The sequence below is a fragment of the Pristiophorus japonicus genome, chromosome 10 (genome assembly GCF_044704955.1).
Source record: "Pristiophorus japonicus isolate sPriJap1 chromosome 10, sPriJap1.hap1, whole genome shotgun sequence".
Lineage (NCBI taxonomy): Eukaryota > Metazoa > Chordata > Chondrichthyes > Pristiophoridae > Pristiophorus > Pristiophorus japonicus.
The window spans coordinates 151,710,187-151,727,205 of record NC_091986.1 but is presented as its reverse complement, the minus strand read 5'-3'; the positions used below and the strand labels follow the sequence as shown (position 1 = coordinate 151,727,205).

The window sequence follows — 17,019 nt, the reverse complement described above, 5'->3', positions numbered from 1 at the left end:
GTTAGCCCAATCTATATGTAGATTAAAGTCACCCATGATAACTGCTGTACCTTTATTGCACGCATCCCTAATTTCTTGTTTGATGCTGTCCCCAACCTCACCACTACCGTTTGGTGGTCTGTACACAACTCCCACTCGCGTTTTGGTATTCCGCAGCTCCACTCATACAGATTCCACATCATCCAAGCTAATGTCCTTCCTTACTATTGCGTTAATTTTCTCTTTCACCAGCAACGCTACCCCACCTCCTTTTCCTTTCTGTCTATCCTTCCTGAATGTTGACTTCCCAGCCTTGGTCACCCTGGAGCCATGTCTCCGTGATGCCAATTATATCATATTCATTAATTGCTACCTGTGCAGTTAATTCGTCCACCTTATTACAAATACTCCTCACATCGAGAACCACAGTCTCTATCATAGGTGGGACAGATAGTTATTGAGGGAAGGGGTGGGTGGGGCTGGTTTTCCGCACGCTCTTTCCGCTGCCTGCGCTTGATTTCTGCATGCTCTCAGCGATGAGACTCAAGGAGCTCAGCGCCCCCCCCGGATGCACTTCCTCCACTTCGGGCGGTCTTTGGCCAGGGACTCCCAGGTGTCAGTAGGGATGTTGCACTTTAGCAGGGAGGCTTTAAGGGTGTCCTTGTAACGTTTCTGCTGCCCACCTTTGGCTCGTTTGCCATGAAGGAGTTCAGAGTCGAGCACTTGCTTTGGGAGTCTCGTGTCTGGAGTGCAAACTATGTGGCCTGCCCAGCAGAGCTGATCAAGTGTGGTCAGTGCTTCAATGCTGGGGATGTTGGCCTGGTCGAGGATGCCAATGTTGGTGCATCTGTCCTCCCAGGGAATTTGTAGGATCTTGCGAAGACTTCGTTGGTCGTCTTTCTCCAGCGACTTGAGATGTCTGTTGTACATGATCCATGTTTCTGAGCCATACAGGAGGGTGGGTATTACTACAGCCCTGTAGACCATGAGCTTGGTGACAGTTTTGAGAATTGGTCTTCAAACACTCTTTTCCTCAGGCAGCCGAAGGCTGCACTGGCGCACTGGAGACAGTGTTGGATCTCGTCGTCAATGCCTGCTCTTGTTGATAGGAGGCTCCTGGGATAAGGGAAGTGGCAGGGCAGTATTATAGCACTCAAGGAAGAGGTGACCAAATGGGAATATCTATTTCAATTCTAATCATAAAGAAATAAATCTTGTGTAGTGCCTGTCATGACCTCAGAATGTCCCAAGCACTTGCGGATAAGGGGTTATGGGGAGCGGGCGGGGAAGTGGAGCTGAGTCCATGATCAGATCAGCCCATTATCATATTGAATGGCGGAGCAGGCTCCTATTTCTTATGTTCTTATTCACTATTTCTTGAAGCGCAGTCTGTGTAATTAAGTGTAATGTCTGAAACCATGTCAGCAAATTTGCCCACAGCAAGATCTCACAAACAGTGATGAGATAACACACCACATAATCGGTTTTAGTGATCTTTGTTGAAGGATAAATATTTATTGGCCAGGATACCGGGAGATCTCCCTTGCTAATGTCAATGTTCTTGGCATTACCCTTCTTGTAAAACCTCCGACTACCCTGAGCAACGTCACGGGTGATCTGCCAGTAACCAATGGATTAATGCTGTTGTGTTGGACATTACACTATAATCTCCATAGTTACCATGCCTCCGGTCTCATCAGACGCTACCTAGGCCCAGCCCGGCGCTATGCAACCGGTGGCTGTGCTTCTTGTGCAGTCGTGTCTCACCTCTGTAACCGAGCGGCAGTGCTCAGTGAACGTCGGACCGACAACTCGCTGCTGGTCGCGCCGGCTCCTCCAAACATAAACAGCCCGCCTTCCCATCGACTTCCAGTCTGGCAACTCCTTGGGGCCCAGTTCTTGTAACGATCATGGTGTCGCAAGCAGTTTAATGCCGCGCTTTGGGAAGTCAGAAGAACTCGCCTGGTGACGGTGGCCGCTGCCATGTCTGTACTGGGCACTTTGACTCAGTTTAAAACTTGCTTGCGCTTCTTCTACGGGAGCCGTTGGCCACTGTCGCCTCGCGCTGATTCTTCACCAGCCTCTCGCAGTGAGGGAAGCACGCAGGCGCGAGGGGGCGGTTCCGCGCCGCCCCGAGGACCTGCGCTGTCTTTACTTTCCAAATCTACCGGGGGTGACAAAAACATTTACAGGACATTAACCAGTCGGACATTTGGATCACTCCTATTGCTGTTTCAGTAGCTTATTTATTGTTTAACTGAATACATTCATACTCAGTGGTCATTTGGATAGTGAGACTGATGTATATAATTCTGCTCCCTTCGTAAGGGGTTCGTCAGTGCATTTTTTAAATTAGTATTCAATCTTATCAAATCATTTTCGTTCAATAGATTGCAACACTACAGTTTGACGACACTCGCGAACAATTGTATTTGACCTTCAAATGACTCGAGTTCAATCTTAGATCACTGGCGTTACTATCAGAAAAGCATGGACGTTGTTTACTGATGTAAAATCTTTAAAATTAAACCTGGGAAAATAAACCCTTTGAGAATTATTGTTGTTTTAGCTGTTTCTCGAGAGTCCTAATGTTGTGATTACAGCAACTTTTTATATATATAGTTCAGATGAATAGTGGCTTGAGGAATGGTGCAAGGTCATGATCTTGTTGAATGGCGGAGCAGGCTCGAGGGGCTAGATGGCCTACTCCTGTTCCTAATTCTTATGTAAGGAGGAGGGATTCAAATTCCTGGGGCATTGGAACCAGTTCTGGTGGAGGTGGGACCAGTACAAAGCGGACGGTCTGCACCTGGGCAGGACCGGAACCAATGTCCTCGGGGGAGTATTTGCTCATGCTGTTGGGGAGGGTTTAAACTAATATGGCAGGGGGATGGGAACCTATGCAGGGAGGCAGAGGGAAGTAAAAAGAGAGCTGAAGCAAAAGATAGGAAAGAGAAAAGCAAGCGTGGAGGGCAGAGAAGTCAAGGGCAAAAATAAAAAAGGGCCACATTACAGCATAATTCTAAAAGGACAAAGAGTGTTAAAAAAAAACAAGCCTGAATTCTCTGAGTCTCAATGCGAGCAGCATTCGTAATAAGGTGGACGAATTAACGACGCAGATAGCTGTTAACAGATATGATGTAATTGGGATTACAGAGACATGGCTCCAGGGTAACCAAGGCTGGGAACTCAATGTCCAGGGGTATTCAATATTCAGGAAGGTTAGACAGGAAGGAAAAGGAGGTGGGGTAGCGTTACTGGTTAAAGAAGTTAACGCAATAGTAAGGAAGGACATTAGCTTGGATAATGTGGAATCTATATGGGCAGAGCTGCGAAATACCAAAGGGCAGAAGACGTTAGTGGGAGTGAGATCACCAAACAGTAGTTGGGAGGTTGGGGATGGCATCAAACAGAAAATTAGGGACGTATGCAATAAGGGTACAGCAGTTATCATGGGTGACTTTAACCTACATATTGATTGGGTTAACCAAACTGGTAGCAATACTGTGGAGGAGGATTTCCTGGAGTGTATAAGGGATGGTTTTCCAGACCAATATGTCGAAGAACCAACTAGAGGCCATCCTAGACTGGGTCTTGTGTAATAAGAGAGGATTAATTAGCAATTTGGTCATGCATGGCCCCTTGGGGAAGAGTGACTATAATATGGTAGATAAGATAGAGAGCGACACAGTTAATTCAGAGACTAGAGTCCTGAACTTAAAGAAAGGAAACTTCAATGGTATGAGACGTGATTTGGCTAGGATAGACTGGCGAATGATACTTAAAGGGTTGACGATGGATAGGCAATAGCAGACATTTAAAGAGCACATGGATGAATTACAACTATTGTACATCCCTATCTGGCATAAAAATAAAACCGGAAAGGTGGCTCAATCGTGGCTAACAAGGGAAATTAGGGATAGTGCTAAATCCAAGCAAGAGGCATATAAATTGGCCAGAAAAAGCAGCAAGCTTGAGGACTGGGAGAAATTTAGAATTCAGCAGAGGACGACTAAGGGTTTAATTAGGAGTGGGAAAATAGAGTATGAGAGTATGCTTGCAGGAAACATAAAAAGTGACTGCAAAAGCTTCTATAGATATGTGAAGAGAAAAAGATTAGTGAAGACTAATGTAGGTCCCTTGCAGTCAGAATCATGTGAATTCATAATGGGGAACAAGGAAATGGCAGACCAATTGAACAAATACTTTGGTTCTGTCTTCACTAAGGAAGACACGAATAACCTCCCAAAAATACTAGGGGATCGAGGGTCTAGCGAGAAGGAGGAACTGAGGGAAATCCTTATTACAGGAAATGGTGTTAGGGAAACTGATGGGACTGAAGGCCGATAAATCCCCAGGGCCCGATAGTCTGCATCCTAGCGTACTTAAGGAAGTGGCCCTAGAATAGTAGACGCATTGGTGGTCATTTTCCAAAATTCCATGGACTCTGGATCAGTATCTATGGATTGGAGGGTAGCTAATGTAACCCCACATTTTAAAAAAAGAGGGAGAGAGAAAACAGGGAATTATAGACCGGTTAGCCTGACATCGGTAGTGGGGAAAATGCTGGAATCAATTATTAAAGATGTAATAGCAGCGCATTTGGAAAGCAGTGACAGAATCGGTTCAAGTCAGCATGGATTTATGAAAGGGAAATCATGTTTGACAAATCTTCTCGAGTTTTTTGAGGATGTAACTAGTAGAGTGGATAAGGGAAAACCAGTGGATGTGGTGTATTTGGACTTTCAAAAGGCTTTTAACAAGGTCCCACACAAGAGATTAGTGTGCAAAATTAAGGCACATGGTATTGGGGGTAATATATTGGCATGGATAGAGAACTGGTTGGCAGACAGGAAACAAAGAGTGGGAATAAACGGGTCCTTTTCAGAATGGCAGGCAGTGACTAGTGGGGTACCGCAATGTTCAGTGCTGGGACCCCAGCTATTTACAATACACATTAATGATTTAGACGAAGGAATTGAATGTAATACCTCCAAGTTTGCAGATGACACTAAGCTGTGGCAGTGTGAGCTGTGAGGAGGATGCCAAGAGGCTGCAGGATGACTTGGACAGGTTAGGTGAATGGGCAAATGCATGGCAGATGCAGTATAATGTGGATAAATGTGAGGTTATCCACTTTGGTGGCAAAAACAGGAAGGCAGATTATTATCTGAATGGTGACAGGTTAGGAAAAGGGGAGGTGCAACGAGACCTGGGTGTCATGGTACATCAGTCACTGAAGGTAGGCATGCAGGTACAGCAGGCAGTAAAGAAAGCAAATGGCATGCTGGCCTTCATAGCGAGAGGATTTGAGTATCGGAGCAGGGAGGTCTTACTGCAGTTGTATAGGGCCTTAGTGAGACCACACCTTGAGTATTGTGTGCAGTTTTGGTCTCCTAATCTGAGGGTATACGTGCTTGCTATTGAGGGAGTGCAGCGAAGGATCACCAGACTAATTCCCGTGTTGGCAGGACTGACATATGAAGAAAGACTGGATCGGCTAGGCTTATACTCACTGGAATTTAGAAGAATGAGAGGGTATCTCAGAAACATATAAAATTCTGACGGGACTGGACAGGTTAGATGCAGGAAGAATGTTCCCGATGTTGGGGAAGTCCAGAACCAGGGGTCACAGTCTAAGGATAAGGGGTAAGCCATGTAGGACCGGGATGAGGAGAAACCTTTTCACCCAGAGAGTGGTGAACCTGTGGAATTCTCTACAACAGAAAGTTGTTGAGTCCAGTTCGTTGGATATATTCAAGAGAGAGTTAGATGTGGTCCTTAAGGCTAAGGGGATCAGGGGGAATGGAGAGAAGGCGGGAGTGGGGTACTGAAGTTGCATGATCAGCCATGATCATATTGAATGGCGGTGCAGGTTGAATGGCCTGCTCCTGCACCTATTTTCTATGTTTCTATACGGATAGGGGTTATGCCGCATTTCAAATCATAATATTTAGCAGATCTCCCATAATGTTGCTGACGATGAGTTAGGTCTCCCTCATGACTACGTACATGGGCCTTTTGAATTATGTTTGGAGCATTTTGTTTTACCGCCCGCAATGATCTTAAAATTACACTTAAAAAATACTAAAAGCCTGTTTAAAAGCGTAAAGCTGAAAAGAGACTGTAGCTTACTCACACTTAAATTGTACTATCTACTAACAGTTCTTCTATGCACTGTTCACTTGTGGTGAGTTAGTTTACAGTGACTGAATAAATCATATTTATGTCATATGCAATATTTTTAATAATCGATGTCGATATTCTTTTTCAAAGATGGATGAATCGATAGATCAATGGATGGATGCTATTTTTGGCAATGTCAGCAGATACATAGGTTATACGGCACAGAAACAGGCCATTTGGCCCAACCAGTCCATGCTGGCATTTATGTTCCACTCGTATTTCCTCATCTAAATCTATCAGCATAACCCTCTATTTCCTTATCCCTCATATGCTTGTCTAGCCTCCGCTTAAATGTATCTATACTATTTGCTTCAACTACTCCCTGTGGGCGCAAGTTCAACATTCTCACCACTCTTTGGGTAAAGAAGTTTCTTCTAAATTCTCTATTGGATTTCTTGGTGACTATCTTATATTGATGGCCTCGAGTTTATGCTCTTCCCCACAAGTGGAAACATTCTCTCTGTATCCACTCTATCAAAACCTGTCAGAATTTTAAAGACCTCAATGAGGTCGTCCCTCAGCCTTTTTTCAAGAGTAAAGAGACCCAGCCTGTTCATCCTTTCCTGATATGTATGCGCTCATATTTCTGGTATCATCCTTGTAAATCTTCTCTGCACCCTCTCCATGAAGAGGTACGTCCATTTTTTTGGGGCCCAAGTACACCAAAAAAAATGTTTAAGTTTCCCCGTTGGTTTCTTCATTTTGGCGTGGCCTAACCTTCCTTTAATTTTGGGTGGAGCCTTGATCTGCGCCAAAAAGATCGGGGTGCCGCGGTAACCAGGAACACAGTAATGCAAGCTGAGGCTGCAAAGTGAAACATACAGCCAGCTCCCAACACATTAAAACATATTGCATCAACTTAAAAACACATTAAAATATGTTACAGTTACAGCAACTTACCTCCAATTATTAAAGCCAGTCCCGCCCCTTCGGCCAGGGCTATTCTCTCCCTAGCCCTGGCTGAAGGGCTTGCCGGTCCGCTCCTCCGCCCGCTCCTGGCCCTGAGTGCCTTGCCGGTCGGCTCCCCCGCTCCTAGCCCTAGCCGAAGGGCTTGCCAGTCCGCTCCTCCGCCCGATCCTGGCCCCGAGTGCCTTGCTGGTCGGCTCCCCCGCTCCTAGCCCTAGCCAAGTGGCCTCCTGGTCCGCTCCCATTCCCCTATCCCAGGCCGAAGGGCCTCCTCCCTCCCAGTCCCCACACCTAACTACACCCGAAAGGATTCCCCCCACCCACTCTCTCCCCCCCACACCCCTCACCTCTCTTATCTTTCCTGCTGCTGCTGTCCGGGCATCTGCTACACTTACCTGCACTGATTTCCTTACCTGCGCCAATTTCTTTAACTCTCCAGAAGGTTTTTCTGCAGAGGCCACATATGCTGGCCTAAGCAGAACTGGAGTAACTCTCAGCTGGCCAAACTTCCCTAAATGGCCAGAATTGGCGCAGGTGGCAGATTACGCCCCGTTTGGCTGAAAAACACTTACCTAAATAAAATCGTAACTAACTGAGTTACGCTGGTGCAAATTGATTGGGGAAACTGTTTTATAAACTTCGGCCAGAAAAAGCAGCCTGCTCAAAAACAACAGCACACATCACTGGGGAAAGTTGAGCCCACCACCTCTAGAAATAAACCCTAGTGCTTAGTTTGCTTTTTTTATAGCCTTACTAACCTGTGTCGCAACTTTTAGTGATTTGTGTATTTGTACCCAGAGATCCCTTTGTTCCTCTACCCCACCTAGACAAGCACCCTCTAAGTAATAAGTGACTTCCCTATTCTTCCCACCAAAATGTAATATCTCTGTGTTGAACTTCATTTGCCAATTATGTGCCCATTCTGCAAGTTTATTAATGTCGTCCTGTAATTTGTTGCAGTCCTCATCATTATTGACTATCGCCCCCAATTTGGTGTCATCCACAAATTTAGAAATTGCGTTTGTGATTCCAAAGTCTAAATCGTTAATGTAAATTGTGAACAGCAGTGGTCCCAGCACTGATCCTTGTGGAACACCACTACCCACCTCCTGCCACTGTGATTAGCTACCTTTTACTCCTACTCTCTGCTTTCTGTCTTGAAGCCACGAGCAATCCATTCTGCTACTTGTCCCATGATTCCGCATTCTCTGACCTTGTTCATCAGTCTATTATGGGGTACCTTATCAAAGACCCTTTGAACATCTAAATAAATTACATCTACTGCATTACCATTGTCTACTCTCTCTGTTACCTCTTCAAAAAATTCAATAAGCTTGGTCAAGCAAGACTTTCTCTTTTGAAATCCATGCTGACTATTCATTATTATATTTTTGGTTTCTATATGTTCTATTTTCTCTTTTAGTAGGGATCCATTATTTTTCCTACCACCGATGTTAAGCTGACTGGTCTAAAACTTCCTGGACATGTTTTATTCCCCTTCTTAAATATAGGTACAGCTATCTGCCAGACCTCTGGTACTATAACTTTTTCTAACGAATTATTAAATATGTGTAACAATGCCTCTGCTATCTCTTCCCTAGATTATTTTAAAATACATAGATGCAATTCATCTAGGCGTTTTATCCTCTGAGTTTGATTAGTTTATTTAATATATCCACTTTTTAAATTTTAAATGCACTTATCTCATTACTAATTTCAACATCCAATGTCATGTCCACCTGTTCTAGCTCCCTGGTAAATACTGAAGTGAAATAATTATTTAATATTTCTGCCATCTCTCTACTATTACCTGTGTATTATCCTGTCTATTCCTTAATGACCCTGTTCCCATCCCAACCTTCCTTTTTTATTGATATGCCTGTAGATACAGGCAGTATATGACTGGTATTTATGACCTTGCCCTAAAATGTAGATTTAAAATGTTTTCACTAAATCTGTAGTTATGGCGATGAAACTTAATTCCCTTTTGTAGAAAACAGACTGTAAAGCTCTTTTTGGTGGTGAATATAAGTAACTTTCTGGATAATGGGTGTGAAATAGTGAAATCCAGTTGATTTGTGTTCATCTTCAAAGTACAATGTTAATGTGCATGATCTTTTTTGTTAGGATATCATTAAACATTGGTTGGCATGCAGGTACAGCAGGCAGTTAAGAAAGCAAATGGCATGTTGGCCTTCATAGCGAGGGGATTTGAGTACAGTGGCAGGGAGGTGTTGCTACAGTTGTACAGGGCCTTGGTGAGGCCACACCTGGAGTATTGTGTACAGTTTTGGTCTCCTAACTTGAGGAAGGACATTCTTGCTATTGAGGGAGTGCAGCGAAGGTTCACCAGACTGATTACCGGGATGGCGGGACTGACATATCAAGAAAGATTGGATCAACTGGGCTTGTATTCACTAGAGTTCAGAAGAATGAGAGGGGATCTCATAGAAACGTTTAAAATTCTGACGGGTTTAGACAGGTTAGATGCAGGAAGAATGTTCCCAATGTTGGGGAAGTCCAGAACCAGGGGTCACAGTCTAAGGATAAGGGGTAAGCCATTTAGGACTGAGATGAGGAGAATCTTCTTCACCCAGAGAGTGGTGAACCTGTGGAATTCTCTACCACAGAAAGTTGTTGAGGCCAATTCACTAAATATATTCAAAAAGGAGTTAGATATAGTCCTTACCACTAGGGGGATCAAGGGGTATGGCGAGAAAGCAGGAATGGGGTACAGAGGTTGCATGTTCAGCCATGAACTCATTGAATGGCGGTGCAGGCTCGAAGGGCCGAATGGCCTACTCCTGCACCTATTTTCTATGTTTTCTATGTTTCTATGACTTCAAGAAGTCAAGCATTTCTCTTACAGAAACAGAGGGAAAAGCAAAGAGTCCCCTAAGTTGTTTCAAGTACCTCCCAGCAGCCAGTTGCAGTGGCATTATTGGAGGCCTAAAAACAGATCTTCTGCCCCTCCCTCTCAGTCACAGAAAAGTGAATGCCACAGTGTTCTGGTTAAACAATTTTGCATAATGCCTCGAAATAAAGAAAATTTAAAAATAGAAACATTATTGGACCATTTATTAAACAATAAAAAATATACCATTGTAAAATAGTGATTGTGGAAATATCAGAAAGGATTAAGAAGTTAGTTCAGATCTGGGGTCTAAAAAACTAATAAGCTCTCTTGCACAAAAAAGCAAGCAGGCGTTAACCTCGGGGTCAATGAGATAAGGGATGAGGTAAAATCGTAAAACAGCAGGTAAACTACAGGATAATAAAGCCAAATTCAAAGGAGTCTCCTTGGGTAAGAGATAGTGTGTAAATACTGAATGCCAATTAACAAAGTTCTGGCAATTGCTAATGAACAAACAAAAGGTCAGATGTAGGAATAACAGATTGAAGACCAACGGACAGGAGGGAGTTACCATAACAGGACCAGCTGTGGAGACAGCAAAGTATGGTAAGAAAGAATTTAATTGATCAAGATAATGGTCACACACGGGAAGGGAGACTCCCGACTTGGTAATAACCTTTGGAGGCGAGAGACAAGTTGAGATAGCAACAGAATGTCTCTGTGTCTTGTAAAAATAAGCAGATAATTAATAGCAACACACATGGTTAAATGAGGGACAAAAAAGGTATAAAGATAGACAAGCTCGGACAGACCGGAGCGAGGACCCGGGAACAACACTTGACAGAAGCAGGGATCAGGGAACGGCCCTTGAAGGAACAATGTCAGGACTGGATTGATCACCTGGGACGTATTGAGTAACTATGAGAGTATGTTAAGTTGAACAGAGTGAGTATTTTGAGCGGAAAGGAACACCCTTTGGAATGCCTTTTCTGCAGAGTTAAACAGGGTTAAATAGAGTATATGTGGTGAGTCTTGTATTTCTTTTGTATTGGAGAATTATAGAGTATAAGTAGTGAGTCTTGTACTTCTCCTGTATTAAGTGAACATTAACAATACTGTCATTTGTCTAGTGTGTAATTTGATATTTAACTCGGGAACCGTTGCACGCAACTAGTAGTCACACAACTAGCGAAATTGCCTCTTGCACAACATTGGCGTCCCAGATGGGACTGTTCTGAGTTAAAACAAATTAATTTAAGAAAGACAGAAGAGAAATGACAGGAAAAGGAGGAACCTCCCAGTCGTGGGAAGAGCAGTTTAACCAGATTCTGATCGAAAATGTCAGGGGATGGCTTGAAACAAAAAGCTCACCCAGATTTCCGGAGGAGACTCATTCTTTGACAAAACTAAAAAAGAAAAGAGGGAGTCTAAATGTATCTTAATGGCAGCATGTTATGCAGAATTACTTAAGCAGAGAGACATCAACAAAATTTCACAAAACCAATGGGAGCACGAAAAATCAGGACTTCAGACAGACATAGGAAAATTAACAGACATAGTTAAGGGATTGAGGCTTAAATTGACAGAGCAAGCCAATCAAATTGAGACTCTCCAAAACGATTAAAAAACTCCATACGTTGCATCTGACCTCTAGTATGACTATGGCAAATAATAGCAAGCAAAATAAGGGTAACCCGGAGTTGGGGGATGTGAACTTGAAGCAGATCCTCAGTAGCTGCAAAAGCAGTTTTAAAAATCTGGAAGCTGACAGCAAGAGTTTTCAGGGAACAATGAAATAAGGTGAGCAGAATGACTCTGCGGGATCCAAAAGGAAGTACAAAGCAAGGCAATGTATATTTGTGGTTCAGGGAAGCATTGTGTTTACAGTAATAAGCCGTTTGTTTAAGAGACGAAAAAAATAGAAAAGCATTCCTATGAATCTAAGAAAATAGAACATAGAATTTACTACTATGGATGTTTGAAAAGTAATAGAAACATAGAAACATAGAAAATAGGTCCAGGAGTAGGCCATTCGGCCCTTCGAGCCTGCACCACCATTCAATAAGATCATGGCTGATCATTCAACACAGTACCCCTTTCCTGCTTTCTTTCCATACCCCTTGATCCCTTTAGCCGTAAGGGCCATATCTAACTCCCTCTTGAATATATCCAATGAACTGGCATCAATAACTCTCTGCGGCAGGGAATTCCACAGGTTAACAACTCTCTGAGTGAAGAAGTTTCTCCTTATCTCAGTCCTAAATGGCTTACCCCTTATCCTTAGACTGTGTCTCCTGGTTTTGGGCTTCCCCAACATCGGAAACATTATTTCTGCATCAAACCTTTCCAGTCCCGTCACAATTTTATATGTTTCTATGAGATCCCCTCTCATCCTTCTAAACTCCAGTGAATACAGGCCCAGTTGATCCAGTATCTCCTCATTTTTCAGTCCAGCCATCCCAGGAATCAGTCTGGTGAACCTTCGCTGCACTCCCTCAATAGCAAAAACGTACTTCCTCAGATTAGGAAACCAAAACTGAACACAATATTCCAGGTGAGGCCTCACCAAGGCCCAGTACAACTACAGTAAGACCTCCTGGCTCCTATACTCAAATCCCCTAGTTATGAAGGCCAACATACCATTTGCCTTCTTCGCCGCCTGCTGTACCTGCATGCCAACTTTCAATGACTGATGTACCATGACACCCAGGTCTTGTTGCACCTCCCCTTTTCCAAATCTGCCGCCATTCAGATAATATTTTGCCTTTGTGTTTTTGCCCCCAAAGTGGATAACCTCACATTTATCCACATTATACTGCATCTGCCATGCATTTACCTACTCATCTAACCTGTCCAAGTCACCCTGCAGCCTCTTAGCGTCCTCCTCACAGCTCACACCGCCACCCAGTTTAGTGTCATCTGCAGACTTGGAAATATTACACTCAATTCCTTCATCTAAATCATTAATGTATATTGTAAATAGCTGGGGTCTCAGCACTGAGCCCTGCGGCACCCCACTAGTCATTGCCTGCCATTCTGAAAAGGACCCGTTTATCCCGACTCTCTGCTTCCTGTCTGCCAACCAGTTCTCTATCCACATCAGTACCATGTGTTTTAATTTTGCACACCAATGTCGTGTGGGAAAGCATGACTAAGAAAGCAATAAAGAAAGGAAAGATAGATTACGAAAGTAAACCTGCGCAAAACATAAAAACAGATAATAAAAGCTTTTACCGATATATAAAACGGAAAAGAGTGACTAAAGTAAATGTTGGTCCCTTAGAAGATGAGAAGGGGGATTTAATAATGGGAAATGTGGAAATGGCTGAGACCTTAAACAATTATTTTGCTTCGGTCTTCACAGTGGAAGACACAAAAACCATGCCAAATATTGCTGTTCACGTGAATGTGGGAAGGGAGGACCTTGAGATAATCACTATCACTAGTGGGGTAGTGCTGGACAGGCTAATGGGACTCAAGGTAGACAAGTCCCCTGGTCCTGATGAAATGCATCCCAGGGTATTAAAAGAGATGGCGGAAGTTATAGCAGATGCATTGGTTATAATCTACCAAAATTCTCTGGACTCTGGGGAGGTACCAGCGGATTGGAAAGCAGCTAATGTAACGCCTCTGTTTAAAAAAGGGGGCAGACAAAAGGCAAGTAACTATAGGCCGGTTAGTTTAACATCTGTAGTGGGGAAAATGCTTGAAGCTATCATTAAGGAAGAAATAGCGGGACATCTAGATAGGAATAGTGCAATCAAGCAGACGCAACATGGATTCATGAATGGGAAATCATGTTTAACTAATTTACTGGAATTCTTTGAGGATATAACCAGCATGGTGGATAGAGGTGTACCAATTGATGTGGTGTATTTAGATTTCCAAAAGGCATTCGATAAGGTGCCACACAAAAGGTTACTGCAGAAGATAAAGGTACGCGGAGTCAGAGGAAATGCATTAGCATGGATCGAGAATTGGCTGGCTAATAGAAAGCAGAGAGTCAAGATAAATGGATCCTTTTCGGGTTGGAAATTGGTGTTAGTGGTGTGCCACAGGGATCGGTGCTGGGACCACAACTGTTTACAATATACATAGATGACCTGGAAGAGGGGACAGAGTGTAGTGTAACAAAATTTGCAGATGACACAAAGATTAGTGGGAAAGCAGGTAGTGTAGAGGACACAGAGAGGCTGCAAAGAGATTTAGATAGGTTAAGCGAATGGGCTAAGGTTTGGCAGATGGAATATAATGTTGGAAAATGTGAGGTCATCCACCTTGGGAAAAAAAAACAGTAAAAGGGAATATTTTTTGAATGGGGAGAAATTACAACATGCTGCAGTGCAGAGGGACCTGGGGGTCCTTGTGCATGAATCCCAAAAAGTTAGTTTGCAGGTGCAGCAGATAATCAGGAAGGCGAATGGAATGTTAGCCTTCATTGCGAGAGGGATGGAGTACAAAAGTAGGGAGGTCCTGCTGCAACTGTACAAGGTATTGGTGAGGCCGCACCTGGAGTACTGCGTGCAGTTTTGGTCACCTTACTTGAGGAAGGATATACTAGCTTTGGAGGGGGTACAGAGACGATTCACTAGGCTGATTTCGGAGAGGAGGGGGTTACCTTATGATGATAGATTGAGTAGACTGGGTCTTTACTCGTTGGAGTTCAGAAGGATGAGGGGTGATCTTATAGAAACATTTAAAATAATGAAAGGGATAGACATGATAGAGGCAGAGAATATGGCCCCAAGTTTCCACACGTGGCGAAAAAGGCGTGCCTCAGAGCTGGGCGCCTGTTTTTCGCGCCGAAAACGGCGCCGGAAAAAAAGTGCGGTATTCTCGAGCTCCTTGGAGCTCGATGTCTGCTTGGCGCGGCTTCCAAGGGGCGGAGCCTACCACTCGCGACGATTTTATAAGTAGGAGGGGGCGGGTACAATTGAAATGAAGCTTCTTGGTGCCAGCAACCCTGCGCGTGCGCGTTGGAGCGTTCGCGCACGCGCAGTCTGAAGTAAACATTGGCATGCGGCCATTTTTAAAAGTGCTGCAGAAAAAGTGAAGATTTGTTTCTTGGACCCCTGCAAAGGCTTGTATTTTAATTTTCTTGATATTTCTGTGTGTGAGGAGTGCTTTTAGCAGCAATGCTGAATAAATCACCTGCTGAAATCAGTGAGTTCAGTTTTTCACTGCTAAACTTGCAGAACCGGTTCCTGCAAATTAAGGACTCTGTGTTTGGAGAAATAAAAGTGCCAATTCAACTTTGCAATGGATCAACGTCCACCAAGAACAAAGAATTTCTTGCATGAGGAAGCAAACCATTGCATAATATGTGGTGCACCCATTCTGCAAATTTAAATATAAAGATGTCGATGTGGCTGCCTTTCCCTGTCCAAATGGCCTCAGTCAGTCCCCCTCATAGCTCGAAGGCTGCTGCTAACTGTTCTTTCTTCGGCTTCCGACCAGCCACTGACGCCGCTGCAATCCCATGGCTGAATGGCCTCAAGTCCATGGCCTCAAGTCCGTCCGGGTGCTGCCTCAAGCCTGCCTCAAGCACCGCAGCTCAGCTCGAAGGCTGCTTGCTGCCTGCCGCTGCCGTCGAGACACTGACGCCACACTGCTGCCTGAAAGGCCTGCCTGAAGCACTTTCACACAGGTAGGAACATGGTTTATTTAATCTTTTCTTTGCTTATAAATTTTTATTCAGGTTGGATTTATTTGTATAATATTTGTATAAGTATAACTAAGGATTGATTGTAGAATTTAATGACTTCCCTTCCCCCCCCCCCCCCACCATTCCCTATGCCTAATTTGTAACCTGCGCCTGATTTTTTAAAGTGTAGACAAGGTTTTTTCAAGTGTACAAAAATCTTCACTTACTCCATTCTAAGTTAGTTTGGAGTACGTTTTCACTGTGGAAACTTTGAAATCAGGCGTCAGTGGCCGGACACGCCCCTTTTTGAAAAGAAAATTCAGTTCCAAAGTGAAACTGTTCTACCTGACTAGAACTGCAGAAAACTAAATGTGGAGAATTCCGATTTCTAAGATACTCCGTTCGACACCAGTTGCTCCTAAAAATCAGGAGCAAATCATGTGGAAACTTGGGGCCGTTGTTTCCACTGGTCGGGGAGACTAGAACTAGGGGGCACAGCCTCAAAATTGGGAGCCAATTTAAAACCGAGTTGAGAAGGAATTTCTTCTCCCAGAGGGTTGTGAATCTGTGCAATTCTCTGCCCAAGGAAGCAGTTGAGGCTAGCTCATTGAATGTATTCAAATCACAGATCGATAGATTTTTAACCAATAAGGGAATTAAGGGTTATGAGGAGCGGGCGGGTAAGTGGAGCTGAATCCACGGCCAGATCAGCCATGATCTTGTTGAATGGCGGAGCAGGCTCGAGGGGCTAGATGGCCTACTCCTGTTCCTAATTCTTATGTTCTTATGTTCTTATGGGACCTTGTCAAAAGTCCAAATACACCACATCCACTGGTTCTCCCTTGTCCACTCTACTAGTTACATCCTCAAAAAATTCAAGAAGTTTTGTCAAGCATGATTTCCCTTTCATAAATCCATGCTGACTTGGACCGATCCTGCTTTCCAAATGCGCTGCTATTTCATCTTTAATAATTGATTCCAACATTTTCCCCGCTGTTGAAATGTATTGTGTGCGACGCTTCAGTGTGAATGGTAAAGTTAAAAAACATGTAGATGTTTATTTGTCTGTGTGTCTGTAGTTTTTCAACTGGCACTGGTTAGTTTGAAATTGGTTTGAATTAATTTGGAGTTATTGAGGTTAATTAACCTATGAAAACCAAACTTTCATTTTGGCCATGGTGGAATTTTGGTTGGTTTAAATTGTGTGAAAAACCTCTAGTTCCGGACATGAGGCTATCACATATATTTGGTATTTTAATATAAAAATTTTCTGACCAATTCCAGAATCTGTGACCAGTGGAGAAAAGGGAGGGAATGCTATTATGCGTGGAGTACAGAAGGATTGCAATGAATGCTATTGGTATGCATGGTGTTGCTTTACAGATTGTTGGTACCATTGTTGTGTTTGTCAAACTTTTAAAATGCGAAAAAAGTAAGATAACTCTCTGCA

General features: G+C 43.6%; 1 protein-coding gene across 1 annotated transcript in view; it reads right to left on the bottom strand.

The window, feature by feature from the left end:
* The window catches only part of fdx1 (ferredoxin 1), a 97,761-nt gene extending 95,686 nt beyond the window's left edge, over window positions 1-2,075 (bottom strand). Inside the window, exon 1 of the mRNA XM_070892176.1 lies at window positions 1,747-2,075. Within this exon, the coding sequence (XP_070748277.1) occupies window positions 1,747-1,964 (218 nt within the window). The 5' untranslated portion in view covers window positions 1,965-2,075. The remainder of the gene's footprint in view (window positions 1-1,746) is intronic.
* Between the last annotated feature and the right edge of the window lie 14,944 nt (window positions 2,076-17,019).